The 21,076-nt window shown below is 53.4% G+C and overlaps 1 protein-coding gene across 1 annotated transcript; it reads right to left on the bottom strand.

The window, feature by feature from the left end:
• Positions 1-14,662: 14,662 nt before the first annotated feature.
• CLDN19 (claudin 19) lies at positions 14,663-20,400 on the bottom strand. Its single transcript, XM_055341929.1, has 5 exons — positions 20,005-20,400; positions 18,688-18,852; positions 18,490-18,574; positions 16,695-16,847; positions 14,663-15,972 (listed from the first exon to the last, which is right to left on the bottom strand). Exons 1-5 carry the CDS (start codon positions 20,225-20,227, stop codon positions 15,924-15,926), a joined length of 675 nt encoding a protein of 224 aa, XP_055197904.1. The 5' UTR covers positions 20,228-20,400; the 3' UTR covers positions 14,663-15,923.
• Between the last annotated feature and the right edge of the window lie 676 nt (positions 20,401-21,076).

The raw sequence follows: 21,076 nt of genomic DNA, 5'->3' as shown, positions 1-21,076 counted from the left end.
ATGGTGCTCGGGATTCTGGAGTTAAAAATCTTCAAGAAATATTCCTAGATAATGGCTTTAGTCTGGAAGCATAGGCTTCAAAGGTTGAGATTTTGAGGGCTTCTTCCAAAGGATGAAAGTGGTTTAGAAGTTGGCAGTGGTGTGAGCTAGAGGAAACAGCCCACCACCAGGAGCCATACTGCTTCAGGTTTAGGGGGAAGGAAAGAAGCCACTGAAAGGACCCCCAGGGAAGCCAGTCTTAGAGGCCGAGTAAGAAAGTGAATGTAGAAGTTCTGAGAAGAGGCTGGGGAGGGAGCAAACGTGGGTCAGAGTTGGAGGTTGGAGAGCTACAACTGCCAACTAGGGGAGGAGAAAGTAAACCAGGAAGGGTCACACGGGACAGGCTTAGTGCACAGGCTTAGTGCCGGGACAGGCTTAGTGCCGAGGTTCTGCTAGTGGGGAAGGCTTAGTCTCTGACACTACTGTGGTGAGGCTGACCTGTGGCTGGGGAAAGTGAGTAGGAGCTGCCTCTCCCTCTGGTGCTACAGGTAGAGGAGGGCCTACATAAAGGCTACAAATAATAAAAGTAAGTAGATTGTTAGCTTGCACCATATTCACACCTTGAGTGATGATTCAGCATCTCTCCTAGGCTCCGGCAACTATCTCTACCACCCTCTTGCGCTTTCTGTCTGGGCTGAGGAGCTGGTGATAGGGAACCCAGGTTGTCTTTAAGTAGAATGGTTTCTCATTTTCAAAATAATACTTTGGGCCCAAGAAAAAAGTTTGATCAGAAAAGAAGTGGTCAGGGCAGCCCCGGTAGCACAGCGGTTTAGCGCCGCCTGCAGTCCAGGGTGTGATCCTGGAGTCCTGGGATCAAGTCCCACATCGGGCTCCCTGCATGGAGCCTGCTTCTCCTTCTCCTGCCTGTGTCTCTGCCTCTCTCTCTAATAAATAAATCTTTAAAAAAAAAAAAAAGTGGTCAGTGTAGACATTGTTGCAGAAGTCCAGATAAACAATGAGGCCTGTATCCTCTGGTGGCAAGAAGGTCAAATTTGAGATGTTGAGAAATGGAGTTGACAGATGTAGGTGACTAGCTGAAGAGAAAATCCAGCACAGTTGCAGAACGCGGATGCAGATGGCGCCATTTGCTGGATGCCCAAATGGGAGGAGTCCTCAGCTTTAAATATACGGTGTGTGAGGTGCACATGTGCAGTTGTATTTGGGAAGCAGACTGGAGCTAAGGAGTGAGGTGTGGGCCGAGGTGAATGCTTGACACTCAAGTGGCTACCGAAAGCTGCGGTCATGGACGAAACCCCATCACTCAAGGAGCATCTGTGGACAGGGTGAAGCCCCAAACTTGGAACAAGATCAAGGATGTAAAAGTGATGACCAGAAAGAGCTGTAAAAAGTCAGAAAGGGAGCACATCACGGAATCCTAGAGTCCTAGGAAATGGCTCCTTTGGCATCAGAACCAAGAGGTCCAAGAAGGTGAAGGTGGGAAAGTGTCGGTTGGGCTCAACAACAAGGAGACCACTTGTGAGAGCAGCAGTGGAAGTGAAGGCGTGGGCCCCAGGCCTCAGCAGCAGCAGGCTGAAGGCTGTCCTCCCACAGCCTCCCCGAAGCCTCAGTCAAGCCTGACTTCGTCTTTCTCACACTCGATCCAGTGAGTCTGCAAATCCTGTTGATTCTGCCTTTGAAACATCCAGAATCTGACCACTTCTTGCCGCCTCCTTCAACGTGGGTCTGGGCCTCTACGTCTCACCTGGGTTGTCAGTGTCCTAGACGAACCCCCGCTACGTTCTTTTCCACCCTCCACCTCTCTGCTGTAGTCAGCATAACAGCCATGGTCACTTGAGCAGAAGCCTCTGGAGGCCTCCAGTCTCCCTGGAGCAGAAACTAGCTTCCTCCAGGAAAGCTTCACGACGTACCCTCGCCTGTCTCCTATTTTTCTCTGCCCTGCCCCTGATTCACTGCCAACTCAAAAGCTGCCTTTTCCAGACAACACTCCCAGCTCAAGGCTTTTCTGTCTCGAGAGGAAGACAGTTTCCCAGTTAGCTAAATGGACTTTTCCTCCGTTCTTTGAGGTCTGTTACTAGGAGGGCCTTCGCTGGCCATTGTTAAAACAGCGGCCCTTGCCATGGCCACATCTCCCAACCTCCTTACCTCACCCTGCTTAGTTGTTCCCCAGGGTGTGTGCTCATCTGCTAATTCTGTATTTCCTTATTCTTTGTGTTGGAGATTTTTGTTTTGTTCGCTGCTGCTGTATCCCGGCACCTCCTAAAAGACTAGAATAAGAGCTCAAAAACTATGTTGAAATGGGATGAGCAAAGCGAAGGCTGCCTTTGGAAGGGCAGGTTTGTTAGTGTGACGTATTAGCCAAATTGGATGTTCTAGAGAGCGGAGGAGTGTGGTGATCAGTTATGCTGGGCTGAAAGGACTCCCCTGGGCAACATGGAAGTTCTGGTCACTCTGAGGATAAATTAGGGAAGAGTTTTCAGGGTGAGAGATGTTGATGAGGGAAAGAAGAGCCAACTGAGAAGACATCTTCAGGATCATAAAGCCTCATGTACAACAAAAGGCCTCATTTTATCTTCTGTGCATAAAATGTAATTTTCATAAATCATTTGAGACACCTGCAAGGAAAGTGGTTTGGAGTCAGAGCTACCCGAGTTCCAGTTCTGTCAATGAAATTAAACCTTCCAGAGCCTACAAGAAAATGAATGGATTTTCCTGGATCTCACCTCCCACTGCCTAGTCCAAATGCATGGGAAGAGCCTCAGAAGGAGCATTTTTGTATCTCGAGATAACAAAAATTAGTTCTTGTGAGGAATCGGTGAGACCTGACATTTGTTTAGTGCTCAGTAAATGTTGGCTCTTACTAGCACAGGAATACTGTAAGGATCAGCTGAGATAATAGTTGTGAACACTAATCTGGAGTGATGGCCACGAGAACATGCCACAAGGAACCTAACAGACCAGTCGAACTTTGCTCTGAAGTCTTCCGTGTTTGCCCTGAACCCATAATTCCCCAGGGCCCCCAAGCCTGTGAGTGAACCTGGCAGAGATTCTAAAGCAGCCCTGTTCGGGGGAGATAGGGCTCCTCTGACGACTGACTTGGGCTCAAGAACTTCCTGGTTGGCCTTGCTGAATCTTCCTTATGCTGCATGACGGTCTAGGACTCTGCTACCCAGTAGTCCTTCACTCAGGTCCTGTCTCATGGCTCTCTCGGCTCCCTCCCCATTTTCTCTCACAGATGTTTCTCAAACCCTTGCATGTCTAATTCTCTTTGGGGGCCTATTGCCTGGAGGATCCAGACTAACATAAGCACCATAAAAAAGGAAGGAGGAGAGAGGCAAGGACGATTCTGGGAAGATGACAGTATGAAGTGCCAGGCACCTGTCCCCCGGTCCAGACAACAAGTACACTGGCAGAGCCAGTTTGGTAAAATTATTTTGGAGCTCTAGATTCTTGAAGGCTCCAAACATCCAAGGAAGGTTTAGATGGTAAAAGTGAGGTTAGTTAGGGGAATGTTCGCCCTTACCTAAGCAGCAGCCACCCAGACCCACCCCAGGGCAGGCAGTGGTGCACCTGTTCCTGGAGTAGCTTGAAGGAGCCCAAGAGAGCAATAAGGACCCTGTCCAAATATCGGGGACCTACATTCTGCTCGTTCATTGCTCCTCTGGCCAAGGAGATACAGGCCGCAGCCATTACTGCTGCTTCTACCCTCATTATTACAAGCCCGTCCCCTCCAGCAGATGTGTTTTGTTTTTAAGATTTTACTTATTTGGGGGAGAAAGAGAGAGTGTGGGTGCACATGAGTAGGAGGGATGGGCAGAGGGAGAGGGAAAAGCAAACTGCCCACTGAGCAGGGAGCCTGACACAGGCTCAACCCCAGGACCCCAGGATCCATGACCTCATCTGAAGGCAGATGCTTAACCTACTGAGCCACCCAGGTGCTCCTGACTGATGTGATTTTTAGGGAATATAAAGGGCCATTCCTTCCCCACTTGCTCATTTTAGTCTTTTCCCCTTTTGGGAGGCAGACATTAAGGATGATCAAAAGCAACAAGTATTGGGGAAAATTAGAAAGTCACTGCATATGCCCGGGAAACGGCACAGGCTCAGGTAAGATCTAGAAAGACCTGAAATTTAAACCTACGGCTGATCCTTGACATATAGACAGGCTAGAACAATTGAGTACAGCAAACCCTGGGGAAGAGAAGCACTCTGACTTACAAAGTTAACACACTATTAGATTCAAATATCCCGTTTTTTTTTTTGTTTTTTGTTCTTTGTTTTTTAAGATTTTATTCATGAGAAACACAGAGAAGCAGAGACATAGACAGAGGGAGAAGCAGGCTCCATGCAGAGAGCCCGATGTAGGACGCGATCCCAGGACCCCGGGATCACGATCTAAGCCAAAGGCAGATGCTCAACCACTGAGCCACCCAGGCATCCCCAAATATCCTGTTTATTTATTTATTTTTTTATTTATGATAGTCACAGAGAGAGAGAGAGAGAGAGAGGCAGAGACACAGGCAGAGGGAGAAGCAGGCTCCATGCACCGGGAGCCCGACGTGGGACTCAATCCCGGGTCTCCAGGATCGCGCCCTGGGCCAAAGGCAGGCGCTAAACCACTGAGCCACCCGGGAATCCCCAAAATATCCTGTTTTTAACAACAAAAATTCTTTTTAAAAATTTTTTTTTAATTTTTATTTATTTATGATAGTCACAGAGAGAGAAAGAGAGAGAGAGGCAGAGACATAGGCAGAGGGAGAAGCAGCTCCATACACCGGGAGCCCGATGTGGGATTCGATCCCGGGTCTCCAGGATCGCGCCCTGGGCCAAATGCAGGCGCCAAACCGCTGAGCCACCCAGGGATCCCTTAACAACAAAAATTCTAAGGCATATAAAGGAAATGGGAAATATGGCCCATTCTAAGGGGAAAAAAAATAAACCAATAGAAACTATTCCTGAGAAAGACCTGATGGCTGATCTACTAGACAAAGATTTAAAATACTCAATAGAGGGCAGCCTGGGTGGCTCAGCAGTTTAGCGCCGCCTTCAGCCCAGGGCATGATCCTGGAGACCCGGGATCGAGTCCCACGTTGGGCTCCCTGCATGGAGCCTGCTTCTCCCTCTGCCTCTCTGTGTCTCTGCCTTCTCTCTCTGTGTCTCTCATAAATAAGTAAAGTTTAAAAAAATAAAATACTCAACAGATGTTCCCAGAACAGAAGGAAGATGCAGAGAAAGTCAAGAAAATGATGTATGCACAAAATGGAAATATTAACAGAGAGAGAAACCTAGAAATAAATTCTACAGCTGAGAAGAACAATACCTGCAATGTAAAACTCACTAGAGGAATGCAAAGGCAGATTTGGGCAGACGGAAGAAAGAATCTGAACTAGAAGATAGAGTGATTGAAGTTATTGAATCTGAGGAACAGAAAGAAACAAAGATTGAAGGAAGGTGAACAAAGTCTAAGGGGCCTGGGGGATAACATGCAGCGTGGGAGTCCCAGAAGGAGAGTGAAAAGGGGCAGAGACTATTTAAATAATGGCTGAAAATTATGTGAGTTTTATGAAAGGACTAGAACCACACAAGAAGCTCAGTAAACTCCCAAGTAGGATGAATTAAACCCACACCAAGACGCAGTATAATTCAAACTGTTGAAAGTCACAACAGAGAATCTTGAGGTCTGCAAGAAAGCAGCAATCACATCCCCAAGGGGAATCAGGTGTCCCTGATTGTCAGTTTTATAGCAAGAGATGTGAGATGGCCTGTCCAAGGAAACAACTGATACTAAAGGCCATTTTGGGAACACCTGGGTGGCTCAGTAGTTGAGCATCTGCCTCCAGCTCAGGGCGTGATCCCGGGATCCGGGATCCAGTCCCTCACTGGCTCCCTGCGAGGAGCCTGCTTCTCCCTCTGCCCGTGTCTCTGCCTCTCTCTCTCTCTCTCTCTGTCTCGTGAATAAATAAATCCTAAAAAAAAAAAAAAAGGCCATTTTGTGAGACTTTGTCATTTGTATATCATCTTTTCCATTTCTATAAAAATGTCATATAACAATGTTCATGTGCTCATTGGATAATTTTTGGAATGCATATTTAAATTTAAAACTTTAGGGACTCCTTCATGGCTTAGTCGGTGGAGCATGTGACTCTTGATCTTGGGGTCATGAGTTTGAGCCCCATATTGGGTGTAGCGATTTCTAAAAATAAATAAAAAGTTTAAAAAAGGAGGTGATAGAATTTTACACCAACTCTGGTTAATATTTTAACATCTAATAAGTCTTGTTAATTTGCATTGGTCACGAATAATCACTTTCACAGAAGAAGAAATAAAGGTGTTCTACTATTAGTCATGAAGTTTAAATGTACTCTAAAATTAATATGATAGCTTTTGAAAAGATGACTCTTGGCGTCCATTTGTGGTAATGTTGGTCCAACTCTTCTGCTGATGACAGCTAGGAATATTAGATATTTTCTAAAATCTTTCTAAAAGCAACAAAACACCTGGGGTTCCCAGGCTGGGTCCAGGCGAAGGATGGTAATGTAGAAAAGTGAACTACCTTTTCCCTGGATATACTTGCAAATCTGGAAGAGGCAACTAAGAGGCTGAGCACTGATCTGAAAGTGTGTTTGCTGATCTGAAAGAGGCAGCTATACAGTGCTGGAGGGAAGAACTTATAAAGTCCAACCCCACCAACTGTGGGGACCTTTGTAAACTACCTTATGCTTGAAGTTGGGGATCTTGAACGGTTGTACCACAGTAGCTAACTAAACCAACCCTCACACGGATTGCAACCTGTTTTGGGGTACATGGGGGCCCAGAAATCTCAAGTCCTGAACTTGGATAAAGGTGACCCAGAACAGCTAGTGCCCCCACGCATGAGCTAAAGCAAATAACCCTAGGCCTTCCTTAAATTATTTCTACACTATTTTGCAGATGCCACATCATGCACATAGTCAAAGATAAGTAGGTTTACAAGGAGACGAGTTACCATGACAGACGACATTGAAACAGACAATAATAAAAGGACCCACAGGAACCCCAGATGCCAAAGATGACAGACACAGACTGCGAAGCAATTATATTTGCTGTTTATGGAGATTAAAGGAGAAACTTGGGCAGCCCCGGTGGCGCAGCGGTTTAGCGCCACCTGCAGCCCTGGATCGAGTCCCACGTCAGGCTCTGCATGGAGCCTGCTTCTCCCTCTGCCTGTGTCTCTGCCTCTCTCTCTCTCTCTCTCTCTCTCTCTCTCTGCATCTCTATGAAAAAAATAAATAAATAAAAAATAAAGGAGAAACTTGAAAATTTTTAGGTGTTATGAACTGAATTGTGCCGGTCTCCCACTCACATTCATATATTGAAGTCCTAACCTCCAATATCTCAGAACGTGACTATTTGTGTATCTCAGGTATTTAAAGAGGTAATAAAGGTTACATAAAGTCATTGAGGTAGGCCTTAATCCAATATGACTGGTATCCTTATGAATTTAGAGGAGGAAATTAGGACACGGACATCCACACAGCTGAAGGACCATTGAGGACACCAGAAGAAGACAGCTGTCTACAAACCCAGGAGAGAAGCCTCAAAATGAAACTGACTCTGCTGACACTTAGATCTTGGACTTGCACCCTTTAGGGAAGTGAGGAAGTACATTTCTGTTGTCCAAGCCACCCAGTATGTGGTACTTTGTTATGGCAGCCCTAGCAAGCTCATAAAGAGGGGAACCAGAAACTGTATTTGACACAGCAGATTTTTTTTAATTGACCAGGTGGGAATCTGAGAAGAGAAAAATATAATGCCTCAAAGAAATCAAGGGGTAATATTTGGAAGCTGATTAAATATAACAAGATCAAATTAGTTAACTGGGAGACAGTTGAAGGAAACCACTTATAATGAAGTACAGATAATTTAAAAAATGGAAAACAGAAGAAAAGCTAAGAGAGAATATAGTAAAATCAAACAGGCTATAACTGGAGCCACAGAAGAAAGGAAAGCGGATTGAAGAGAGAATGGCTCAGGCTTACCCAGAACTGATTAGTGAGGAGACACTAAAAGAGTCAAGAAGCCCACAAACTTACATAAAAAAAAAACTACATCAATAATGTTACCACAATTTTTGAGAGGCAAAAGAGGAATTGGGAGGGGAATGATGACTTTGAAAGAAATGACACTAAAGCTGACATTTGATTTTGGAACAGAAAGAATGGTCGCCATATAAACAGTGGAATGATGCACACCGGGGTGGCTCAGGGGTTGAGCACCTGCCTTCGGCCCAGGGTGTGATCCCAGGGTCCTGGGATCGAGTCCCTCCTTGGACTCCCTGCATGGAGCCTGCTTCTCCCTCTGCCTGTGTCTCTGCCTCCCTCTGTGTCTCATGAATAAATAAATAAAATCTTAAAAAAAACACAGTGGAATGATACCTTCAGTGATCTCAAAGAAAATAATTGCCAACGTAGGACTCCTCCACACAGTAGGATACAAAGGTGAAAAAAAGACAGATTGAGACAAAAATGGAGAGCACTGACAAGCAAGCACTGCGGTTGAGCATCTGCCTTTGCAATAATGAGCAAAAGAAAATGATCCTATTGGAATATTAGGAGACACAAAAGCAATGGAAAGGCAAGAAATAAGCCCCACATAAAGGCTGCAACTGCTGAGGTGAGTAGAAGCAGGTGCTGCCTGTCACTAGTGAGAAGTAGGAAACCCTTTCAGGACCAGGATCTTACACTGTCATAAAACAGAAGTTTGCTGCCTGGTGAAAGGGCAGGAAACTCCCTGCCACCCAAGACCCACTACCAGGACATGCAAAGGTCAGATGCTATGTGGGGAGGACAGAGCCCGCCCCTGAGGCTCAGGTGCACAGGGCCCGTCTGCAACTAAGGCTGGAGGAGGACAGAGGAGAAAACTCTCCTGCCACCAACACAAGTCTCGCATCATAAATAATGGCAAGCTGCTGCTGGGGAAGGGGCAAGTGTTTGGAGAGGGATTCCCTCTGTGGTGCAGGCTTCCATGGAGCGTTGAATGTTGAGGTACATGCAAACCCCCCGAATTCCAGGTCTCAGGCTGAGCACAAGGTAACAACCCCCCAACCATCAGAAATGAGATGCTTCGATGTACTTAACAAATGACACAGCCAGGATCCTGGGGGGCTCGCGGTTGAGCATCTGCCTTTGGCCCAGGGCGTGGGATCCCGGGATCGAGTCCCTCCTCGGACTCCTTGAATGGAGCCTGCTTCTCCCTCTGCCTGTGTCTCTGCCTCTCTCTTTGTGTCTCTCATGAATAAACAAACATTTTTTTTAAAAAAATGACACAGCAGAGGAAAGGATTCATGAGCTTGCTGACAGGTCAGTAGAAATTAACCCAACTGAAACAATAAACATGGAAACAATAAAACAGAGCAGAATATTTAAGCTGTACCACGATATCAGGCATGTAACGCAAGTGGCAGATGAAGATGATAAAAATATGACAGAAGAAGCATTTGAAAAAATAACAGCTGAAATTCTCCCAAAATCAATATAAGATAACAAACCACAGATCCAGGAAGCTCAGAACACCCCCAAGGAGAATAAACACAAAGAAAGGAAAAACAAAAACCAAAAATATACCCAGGCACTTCATAGTCAAACTTCTGAAAACCAAGATGGAGAAAATCTGGGAAACAGCTGAGAGAGCAACAACAAAATGAGTTACGCAGGCTTTTCATTTAAAAATTATGTAAGCTTTAAAAGCAAAAAAAATAAATAAATAAAAATAAAAAAATAAAATAAAAATTATGTAAGCTAGAAGACACTAGGATGACATCTATAAAGTACCGAAAGGAGGAGAGTCAACACAGAATTCTATACCCAGTGAAAACATCTTTTCAAAATGATAAAGGGAAAAAAAAATGATGAAGGGACGCCTGGGGGGCTAAGTGGTTGAGTGTCTGCCTTCAGCTCGGGTTGTGATCCCAGGATCCTGGGATCGAATCTCACATCACACTCCCCTTGAGGAGCCTGCTTCTCTCTCTCTCTCTCTCTCTCAATCTCTCTCTCTGTGTGTGTCTCATGAACAAAATCTTAAAAAACAAAAACAACAACAACAACAACAAAAAAACACGATGGTGCAATAAAGAGGAGTCTGAAGCTTTCCTCTCCGCTGCTGTCTTGGGAGGCATCTACATTTGCCCAGGGTTTCAAGTGCCTTCTGAGAAAATCAGCACCTCAGTATTCCAGCTTTCACTTAGACTTAAAAAACAAAACAAAACAAAACAAAACTCTATCTTGAAATAATCCCAAACTTCAGAGAAAGGTTGCAAGAAGGGCTCACCTCCAGTATGCCCTTCGCTTAGGTTGTCCAATTGCTATTGTACCGCAGGTATTGGCCTTGTAACTCTTCATGTGTGTATCCATGTATATTTTTTTCTGATACCTCACTACCCTCTTAGAACTTCAGTATGTATTTCCTAAAATACAAGAACGCTGTCTTACATGACTAGAGGAAACTATCAAATTCAGGAAATTCACTTTGAAATGGTACTACCCATCTAGACCACAGTCACCATTCAAATGTCACCGGTTGTCCCAAGTAGGTCTTCTGTCGGTCCAGGATCACTCACCACATTTACTTGTAATATCTCTTCCATCTTGTCTGTCTTTTCTTGTCTTTCGTAACACGGACGGTTTTGAAGAGTGCTGCTGGTTATTTTTTAGAATAACGTCCATTTGGATTGCCATGTCCTAAGTAGGTTCAGTTTATGCGTACACTTTTAGCAGGAATATCACAGAAGTGATGCCGTATTCCACCAGTGCATTATATCTGGGGGCACACAATCTTTTTTTAAAAATATTTTTATTTATTTATTCATGAGAGACACAGAGTGAGAGAGAGAGAGAGACAGAGACACAGGCAGAGGGAGAAACAGGCTGCATGCAGGGAGCCCGATGTGGGACTGGATCCTGGGACTCCACTCCAGGATCGCGCCCTGAGCCAAAGGCAGGCATCAAACCACTGAGCTACCCAGGGATCCCACACAATCTTGACTGTCCTGTTGCTGGTGGTGTTAAACACTTGTCACTTGAAGACATGTCTGCCGTGTTTCACCACCGTCAAGTTAAATATTTTATACTTACTAGTTAATAAATTATATTAGTGGCCATTTTACTGTAGAGCTTTTTTCCTGCTCCCATCTATTTAAAATTATTTGTTTCAGGGACGCCTGGGTGGCTCAGTGGTTGAGCCTCTGCCTTTGGCTCAGGGTGTGATCCCAGGGTCCCAGGATCAAGTCCTGCATCAGGCTCCCTGCATGGAGCCTGCTTCTCCCTCTTTTATATCTCTGCCTCTCTCTCTCTCTGTCTATCATGAATCAATAAATAAAATCTTAAAAAAGAACAACCCAAAGAACTGGTAAAAAAAAATTGTTTCAATCTGGACTAACAGATTCTTATTTTTAGTTGCTGAGTTAAAATCCATTCCTATCCTTACTTATTTTGATAAATTGTCCCAGATAAAGCATGTGGGAGTCTCTTTAATCTGGTTTCTACATCCTTGGGAACACGTCTCTGTTATTCCTTGAGCCCTTTCTTACTTTCTAGAACACTGAGATGCTCCAGGCTTATTATTTCCTTACCCCAGCCCTCAGATCAGCCATTTCTCCATGGAGCCCTGATACCTATTCATGGAGAATGGTAATCAGAAATCAAGGTGCCCTCTCATTCCTGGGTTGTCATTGCTTCTAGGCTTTTCTAGGGGGTAGGGCTCATAGATATATGTACGTATGTGTATCACACACATGTACGTACCTGTACACAACTATAGCTATTTCAACATTCATCTAAATATATTACAGGCCAGGTGTCCATGCAGATAGCTCCAACTCCAAACCAACACCACAGGATTTATTGGAGTCTTCCTGTTGCATCTTTGTGAATCTTCCCTCTGGTGATGGGAAGCCTGGCTCCCATTATCTTCAGTATTTTACTTATTTGTTCAATCCCCCATATGTAACTCATCTTCCACCCTGGCGGCCAGGGAGGACTCAGTCTCGTGATCACCACGTGGGCCTCCATGTGGACGAAAGGGAGTGCTTCTCGAGTGTTGACCTGGTGGTTCGACAGCATCATACCAGCCCTTTCCTTTGATGCCCCTCGACGAATTCTCTACCCTTTCCCCAGTACTTATAGTTGTTTTGAACAGGAGCATTGTCAAGAATAAAATTGCCTTGTAACGTGCTCATAAATTGAGCCAAATATTATTTTTATCCTCTCAATGAGGAGAAAAGGTCGGGAAGCGTGACTCTGGGTGTTGTCCGTTCTTTTACAGTTTTGTCTGGATCAGGTTTAGCTGTGGCTTCCTATAATCTTGCCAACTCTAGACGAAGTTACATACTGAACCGCTTTCTTTGTATCTGAAATTCAATCTTTTTTTTTTTTATGATAGTCAGAGAGAGAGAGAGAGAGAGAGAGAGAGAGAGGCAGAGACACAGGCAGAGGGAGAAGCAGGCTCCATGCACCGGGAGCCCGACGTGGGACTCGATCCCGAGTCTCCAGGATCACACCCTGGGCTGAAGGCGGCGCTAAACCGCTGCGCCACCCAGGGATCCCTGTATCTGGAATTCAAATGCCGGAGGAGGACAAGGCACCACACAGCTCTTCCCTCACGAGCCTAGATCAGCGTTTCCCAGACCCTGGCGTGTGCACAAATCACCCAGAGATCTCCTTAAAATGCCGAGCCCGTGTCACCTGGTGTGGGGTGGAGCCTGAGAGTCTGGGTTTCCACCAAGTTTCCAGGTGGCAGGAGACTCTAGAATGCTCATCACCCGGGACCCCGTGGTCAGTGGGGTGGTTAAATTGCACGACCAGCAAAACTTACAAGCACTTTTAACTTTTTATTTTTTTCATTTGCAAACCTACACACAGAGAGAATGGAGTGACTCCTTAAGTATCCCTGGCACCTGCCAAACTTCCCCTGTCCCTGTCCTGTTTGTTCTTAGGGTATTTTATTTTATTTATTTATTTTTAAAGATTTTATTTATTTATTCATGAGACACACACACAGAGAGAGAGAGAGGCAGAGACACAGGCAGAGGGAGAAGCAGGCTCCATGCAGGGAGCCCGACGTGGGACTCGATCCCGGGTCTCCAGGGTCATGCCCTGGGCTGCAGGCGGCGCTAAACCGCTGAGCCACCGGGGCTGCCCTGCTCTTACGGTATTTTAAAGCAAATCCAGCTATTCTCCCATTTCAGCGTGCATGTCTAACAGATAAGGATTTCAAAAGCCCCAAACAAACCACAGTGTCATTATCGCCCAAAATTCACAATACATGCAACACAAAAACCTAATTCCTGGACACCATCCAATCCTCCGTCCTTATCGATGTTCTCGGGCGCAGGCACTGGACGGGTCCCCCGAGCGCCCCGAGGCTCCCTCGCTATGCCCAGCACCTTCCGTGGTCATTCTACTCGGGCTTTCATCACTGGCTGAGAACACAGGCATTTTCCTCCCCAAACTATATTTTACGGCCCGCCAGTTTCATTCTCCGGAGAGCTCTGTTAATAAACATCAGCCAAAGCTTTAGGATCGTGCCCTTTGACCCCCTTCCTGGGTCCCTGCCCAGTCCTCTGGCCCCGAGGCTGGGACGGTAAACAGCTCGGGCAGGAGGCCTGGAAAGTTGGCCCTGCCGCCGGCCGCGCAGGTGACCTTGATGTAGACAAGTGGAACCGGTGACTTCAAGAGCAGGCTTCCCAAACTCTCCCGGCCTTTTTTTTTTTTTTAATGATTTTATTTATTTATTCATGAGAAACACAGAAAGAGGCAGAGACCAAGCAGAGGGAGAAGCAGGCTCCATGCAGGGAGCCCGACGTGGGACTCGATCCCGGGACCCCAGGATCACACCCTGGGCTGAAGGCGGCGCTAAACCCCTGGGCCCCCCAAGGATCCCAACTCTCCCGACCTTAAACTCCTCTAACTTTCCCAGGACACGTTCCCGTGGCCAGGACCCCGCTCTGCGGGGCGTGAGCGTGCCGGGCTACGGGCAGCGAGCGGAGCCTCTCCCGTCCCTGGTTTAGGTGGAGGGGGCGTCGGTGTGGCAGGCCCAAGCTGGTCCCTGCAGCTGTCAGCCCCGCCCCGTCTGGCGCGGGGGCCCCTCTCCTGCAGCCTCCCCCCAGGCTCGGGAGCACCCAGCGCGATCTCCCCCCGCGTTTTCCTACCCAGGCCCAAGCCTCCGGTGGACCCGGCACCTCGAGACAATGCACACGGGGCCAACCGCTTCGTGCCCCGACGGCCAGGGCTGCCCAGCCCCCCACCTGGGTCAGGAAGGCATCCCGGAGCACAAGCAGACGTCAAGCCTCTGGGCCCCACATCCCACCCGGCTCAGTGGGGTCCCCACAGGAGCCTCCTGACACCCTCCCTTTCAGGCTCCCAATGTGGCCGTGTCGGTCGGGGCTCTTTTGGCTCTAGGTGACACAAGTCACGCTCGAGATCCTTTCAGCTGGATAGCCTGGGTGGCTCAGCGGTATAGCACCTGCCTTCAGCCCAGGGTGTGATCCTGGGGTCCTGGGATCGAGTCCCACGTCGGGCTCCCTGCATGGGGCCTGCTTTTCCCTCTGCCTGTGTCTCTACCTCTCTCTCTCTCTCTCTCTCTGTGTGTCTCTCATGAATAAATAAATAACATCTTTTAAAAAAAATCGTTTCAGCAAAAAGGTGGATAATGGGGGGGGCTCTTACAGGGAAGCCTGGTCTCAGGGAGACAGACCTTGCCCTCATCTTTCCCCGGCTCGCCCTTCCCCGGAGCTGCCCCTGTCCCTCCGCGACCCCCAGGGGGGCAAGAACTGTGGCCGCACAGCCCTGAGCTGCAGGCCTCCGGGGTGCCCCCCTCGATGCCGGGCCCCCGCGGCCGCTTCCGTCGGGATGTCCGGGGCAGCTCCTGGCCACCGGCTCCGGGTGACTCGAGAGCTCGTCCAGCGGCGAGGCCCGCTGCGCCCCGGCTCCGGCCCCGGGGACAGCCTCCTGCGGCTCTCACACTCGGGACTCGACGGGCGGGCCTGGGGGACCCGTGGGGGTCGGTGCCCACCCTTGTGGCCAGAGGCTGGCCAGGCCGCGGGGAACAGCCACCCCCGAGGCGCCCCAGCTGCCAGGCCGGGGCCCTGCGCCCACAGTCCCACGGCTGCCCCTCCCAACCCCGGGCCCCCGAGGGAGTCTGTGTGTCATCTCCTCTGACTTCACCTCCCTTGGGGCGGGGGGGGTGGGAGGCCGGGCTGCCTCCTCGGGGTCCAGTGACTTGGTGAGAGGCAGGTGTTGGAGGCAGCCAGGTGACAGTCGGATGGGAGACCAGAGGGTACTCAGGGGCCTGGGAGGATGCTTGGGAGGGCGAGGCCGGAGGCGAGGGGCGGAGCTGACCGTCGTCTCTCTGAGGACGTCTCCCCCTTCTCTAAGGTGCTACCTGAACTCCAAGACCAAAAGCCCCTCCAGCTCGGACCGCACACTTTGGCATGTGGACAGGGCCCTGAGGCCACCCCCCTACTCTGGATCCAGGACAGGGATGTCATGGGACCTCGGCAGCTGGAGAGCAGGAAGGGGAAGAAGGGGAGCACCAGGGGGCTTGCAGCCTTGCTGGGGACAGAAGGCCCTCGGGCCCTCTCCTGGTCCCTTCTCACGCAGTGAGCTCCCAGCGTCCCTGCGCCCCAGCTCTGGGGTAAGAGCCAGGCTAGGGACGCTCCTGGCCCCTGCCTGTGCCGGGTAAGTAAGTCACCCCGGAGGCCTGTCTCCCCACCTTTACCCCCAAAGAGCCCAGGGATCAGCTCCGACCTCCCCGAGCCAGGACCCACTGTAGCCATGCCAGGGACAGATCAAGTGACACCACACTTGGGGCTGGATGTTCGCTTCTCTTTCCAAAAAATACCAAACACGCAGGCTAGGTGTGGCGGGGACAGAGTCAGGGTGGGGGCCTGGACATTACACACCCAGGGGGCCCTTGGCGGAGGCGGACAATTTAACAACTGGTCTGAAAGTCAAAAGAGAGGAGAGCTGGTTAGTGGGGTGAGCAGCCCGTGGGGCGGGGGCTGTGGGGGGCAGGCCCAGGTGCAGGGCCTGGCCAGAGCCGTCAGACCCGGGCCCTCGCAGCAGCCCTACCGGGGCCCATTCCTGGGGGCGGGCGGGACACGTTCTGGCACAGCCGTGGGCGTGGGCGTCCAGGTGGTGCGGGGCGCGGGGGCAGGCCTGAGGCCTGGATTCGGGACCAGTGGGGCCAAGCTCCTGGTCTCCCTGCACCTGTTTGCTCATGCGTAAGTGGGGACATTCACCACCCTGGCACTGCCCCCCTCGTGGGGTTGCCGCGAGGAGCCTGCCGGCCTGGGGAGGGCAACGGCTCTGGCCACCCGGGGCGTGGGGCACCAGGGTCCGTCTTCGTGGCTGTGTCCCCAGGGCCCCACGCACAGTAGCCACTCGTGCAGCCCAGCAGTGGGTGACTAAGCAGCCTCGTGGACGCGCCGGTGCCTGGACAGGAAACGTGCCCGGGCCGGACACGCGTGTGCACCACGGGCCGGGGCCCGCCTCCGGCCTCCCTCGGAGCGTCTGGGTGCGAGGCTCCGGGCGCAGGTGGGTGCCCACGTGGGGACAAGCCGCTCGGGGCCCTAACGGAGCTCGCGGGGCCGCCGTGCCCTCCTGGCCGTGCCCTCCCGGCCCTGCCCGGGGTGCCACGGGGCCGCGGCGGGGGCTCAGACGTACTCTCGGGCAGCGGCCGATGGGCCCGGCCGGTAAGGCTGCGGGCTGCTGGCGGCGCGCTCAGGCTCGGGGCACGTGCAGCAGAGGAAGGAGCCCCCCAGCATGGCCAGGCCGGCCGACGCCCAGCCCACGAACAGGGCCGAGCCAAACTCGTACCTGCGGGTAGGGAGGTCGCCGTCAGGGGTGGCTGCAGGCCTGCCCTCCCCTGCCCCCCCTTCCCCCTGCAGGCCTGCCCTCCGCCTGAGTGCACCCCCCACCCCCCCCCGCAGGCCTGCCCTCCCCCTGGGCGCCCCCCCCTCGGGTTGGGTGACGGGGGCCTCCCGGGAAGTCCCCTCTGGCTTCCACCCAGCATCTGGCCACCAGGGGGACCCAGGCCCAGGGTGGGCCCGCCCAGCGCAGATGCGGGGTGGGGGGGCCCTTCCTCATCCGGCCAGAGGAGGGGCCAGGTCCCACGGGGGAGGGGTGGGGACTGCGATCCCTGCCAGCTTTCTCTGTCGCCCTGGCGCTCCCGACTCCCCACCTCGGCCACCCCACTGGCCACCGCCAGCCTGCACCCCTCCCTGCCCCGCCTCTGCAGCACCCCTGGGGCTCCCCATCTCCCAGCCTTTGCTGGGCGTCCCCCCTTCTGCACCGCCTACTCCTTGGCCTTCAGGGCCCACCAGCTCCCAGGGCCTGTCCCTGAGCACCCCACCCCCAGCCCGTGCCTTCTGCGGACTCTTCCTGGGTGGCCGCTCAGCTCCCTGCTTGCCTGGCTCCCTAGGGAGCGCCTGGAACGCGGCGAGCACCCGACTGGTCCCTGTCCCTGGGGGGCCCAGCACGGGGCCTGCACACCAGGTGCCTCCGGGAGTGTCCAAGGGACCAGGCGCCTGTCCCTGAGCTGAGCCGCCTCCTGCTTGGAGATCTTCTTCTACAGCTGCCGCCCCCGGGAATGAGCGCCAGGCCTGAGGCCTGAGGCCTGTCTCTTCCCTCGCCACACCTCCACCTTCTCCAGGAAGCCCTCCTGACTGCGATGGCCCTGTGGTCTTGGTCTTTCCTCACTGTCGCTCCACCCCAGGGCCCAAGGTCAGCTGGGATGGCTGGGGCTGAGACTGTCCCCTTGTCTGCTCTGGCACAGCTGAAAGGAGGAGGGCAGCCAGGTGGGCCCAGGCTCTTCACCAAGCCCCTAGTGGGCCCTCACACCCTCGGCCTTACTAGTCCTGGCCGTTCCAGCAGCTAAATATCTCTGACCCTGCTCTGCACTGCCGGCCTCTGGTTCCAGACCTTTGCACCCCACTGCCTCGTCCCCTCCCCACCGTGCTGCACACCATGGCCAGGACCGCTGGCTGCCTTCCGCCCCAGAATGGGGCACCAAGTCTTCCTATGCTGTAAGGCCCCCACACCTGCCCTTACCATTGGTCTCCATCTCCAGCCCAAAGTACCTGCTGCCTTGGGCAGGAGGCCCAGGGAGGGGTTTACTGAGCTCCCCCGGGGCCCTGGCATCGTACCGAGTCCTCCTTGCAACATCTCCCTGAGCCCTCACAACCTGGGTCCTGGGGTCCCACCTCCGTTTGACAGGAACGTGCCTCTCACACAGCACACACAGAGCTGGGATCAAACCCAGATCCAGGTTGCGGTGTCCTCCACGGGACTCTCGCCCCTTCGGAGGGCCCAGCCACACCCCGCCTGGCCCCCCACTCCCAGGAGCTTCTCAGTGACGGCACCTGCAGCTCACCCCCTGTTCCACCCTCCAAGCTGGGCAAAGGCAGGGGAGCGGGAGGCCCAGCGTGCTCCCTGGTCCAAGCCGGGCGCCGGCACTCACCTTGCGTTGACAGGCGTGCTGGGGTTGAAGAACTCCTGCGTCACCAGGGTGGCATACCACGAGACGGCTGTCAGAGTGCAGAGCCCTAAGGACAAAGGAGGGCGAGTCTGCTCCGGCCCCCAGCTGGCCGCCCCGTGGGTTTGGCTACCTGCCACCTGCTGTGGCCAAGACGGTGGAGAGGGAGCCGGGGACACTCACCTGCCAGCAGGAAGAGGACACCCCCAGAGATGGCGATGCGGCCCTTGGCGGTGGGGTTGCTGTCTCCAACCCGAGTGCACTTCATGCCGACCACACTGAGGACCATGGCCACAAAGCCCAGGAGCACAGCCACCACCATCAGGGCTCGCGCTGACTGGATGTGACCTGGGCAGGGCGGGAGGGACTGAGCGGGCGGAGCGCATAGGAGCCCAGGATGAAGGGGCTGGGGGGCAGGAGCCAGCAGCTCCCCCTGGGCAGCCACCTGCAGCAGGTGTGAGGGGACAGTGAGGACAGGGTGGGGGGCTGCGCTTGGCCTCTAACCCCGCCCTTCACTCTCCCTGCAGCTTCCTCCGGATGCGGTGTGACGGTGCGGGGTAGTGACCTCTCTGGTCAGTGCTGTCTGTCGGTGGGACTCTCTTTTGGGGCCGGCCCACCCCTCGCCCACCCCTCCCAAGCAGCGGGGTCAGTTCCTCCCGGGGCCTTTCAGATTCAGCAGGAGGGAGAGAGGGTGCCCGTGGCCCAGCTCAGCCCAAGGGGGCTCTCGGGCAGGGACACGTTCATCAGCCATTCTGGCTCCTGGTCACCTTCCCCTCTGCCCTCTGAGTCACCCATGGCAGCCGTACACCTGTGCTCAGGTCAGTCCTGGGCCGCGGGCAGCTCAGGGGATCTGGGTGCCTGCAGGAGACCCAGACGACCCGCCTGCATGGGCGTCGTAGGGGAGGCTGGTGTGATAGCTGCTGGGCTCAGGCCTGCGCGGCCCTGGGCAGGGACACAGCTGCATGGTGCCGGCTTACAAGCCAACTTGTCACGTTCAAGTCCACACCCCGGGGGAAGGAGAGGGACCTACATGCCCAAGCACCTGTGTGCACAGGCACGAGTGTGTGTGCACCCAAACGGAGGCCCGCTTGCCTAGGTGGCAGGCCCGGAGGTGTGTGTGCACGGCGTGTCTGCACGCGGCGCTTCGGGAGGAGCGAGGAGAGCCTCCTGAGCGCCAGGCACCCCTCGACCCGGTCTAACCCTGCCACAGCCCTGTGAAGCCCTAGTGCTCCCCCCTATGGCTGGGGGCCGGGGACGTTAGAACCGGAGAGGGTTGGACTCCTTTAAGGTTCTCGTGGCAGAGCTGGGATCTGGACCCGTGGCTGCCAGAACCCCAAGCGCCCCCTCCACGGGTGGGACCACCCGTCTGGCCTTGGATGTTCAAAATGCATGAGGTGGGGGGGGCTGGAGGGTGGAGCCCAGCGCAGGTGGCAGGCTGCGGGCAAGCTGGCCTGCCCCCCTCCCAGCCCCCCCTCCCAGCACAGCCCGAGGGAGGCCTACCTTCCAGGGCGAGCAGGGAGTCATAGAGCTTGCACTGCACCTGCCCGGTGCTCTGGGAGGCGCAGGACATCCAGAGCCCCTCGTAGAGCCCCACGGCCGTGATGATGGCATCGCCTGCGTAGGAGGACTGCTTCCACTGCGGGAGGGCTGTGCTGGCGATGATGCCCACCCAGCCGCCCAGGGCCAGGAAGTAGCCCAGGAGCTGGAGGCCCGAGTTGGCCATGGCCCAGAGGAGGGGGCTGGAGGTCCCAGGGCTCAGGGCTGGGCCAGGGTCCCTGGGGGCGCTGGGGTCATGGCCAGGTGAGGGGAGCTGCTGGGTGGGCTGGAGGCTGAGAAGGAGCAGCTCAGCGGCGGCGGCTCTGGGCGCTAGAATGCAGGGGGAGGCCAGGGGCTGGAAAGGCCAGGGGCCGCCCACAGCAGCCGCCTAAGCCGGGGCAGGGTCCCCAGCAAAGCTCCTGCCAGCCCCCTGGGGGCGGGGGGCGGGGCCGTGGCCCAGGTTGGTGCCCTTGCCCCGCCTCCCGGGGATAGAGAGGGGAGGGCCTGGGAGGAGTGACCCTGCTTGCCCTCAGGGCCTTCCTGCCAGGGGAACCCCCTTTAGGAACCTTGCGGGTGCATGGTTCTCATTCCTGCCCGAGCGCCCGCCCTGAGATGATGGACTTTGCTACTGCATGGCTGACCTGACCCTTGGGGTTTCCTGTCCTCTGACTGTAGGACACTAAAGTGGAATTCTCCTTTGCAGCAGGTAAGACTAGAGTTAGACATCAGGGAGAACTTTTTGGAGAGGGCTCTGAGGCCAGATGTGGAGAGACTGGGCTGGGTGTTGGGGAGAGGGAGTTCCGGGTTCTGGGGGGCCATATGTATCAAAAGCAGGGGAGGCCCGGCCAGGGAATATGCACTGTGGGGTCTCTGAGATCTGAGAGGGGCAGGAGAGAGACCTGGGGCTTGGCCGGGGAGGTGAGAGATTGCACTGACCCTCTGGCATCAGCCTGAAGGAAGGCAGACTGCTCAGCCCCTTAATCCCCTTGCTGCACACTCCCCCCCCCCTCCTGGCTCCGGAGCAGCCTGAGGAGGA

The sequence above is a fragment of the Nyctereutes procyonoides genome, unplaced genomic scaffold (genome assembly GCF_905146905.1).
Source record: "Nyctereutes procyonoides isolate TBG_1078 unplaced genomic scaffold, NYPRO_anot_genome, whole genome shotgun sequence".
NCBI lineage: Eukaryota > Metazoa > Chordata > Mammalia > Carnivora > Canidae > Nyctereutes > Nyctereutes procyonoides.
This window is presented reverse-complemented; position numbering and strand designations above follow the sequence as displayed.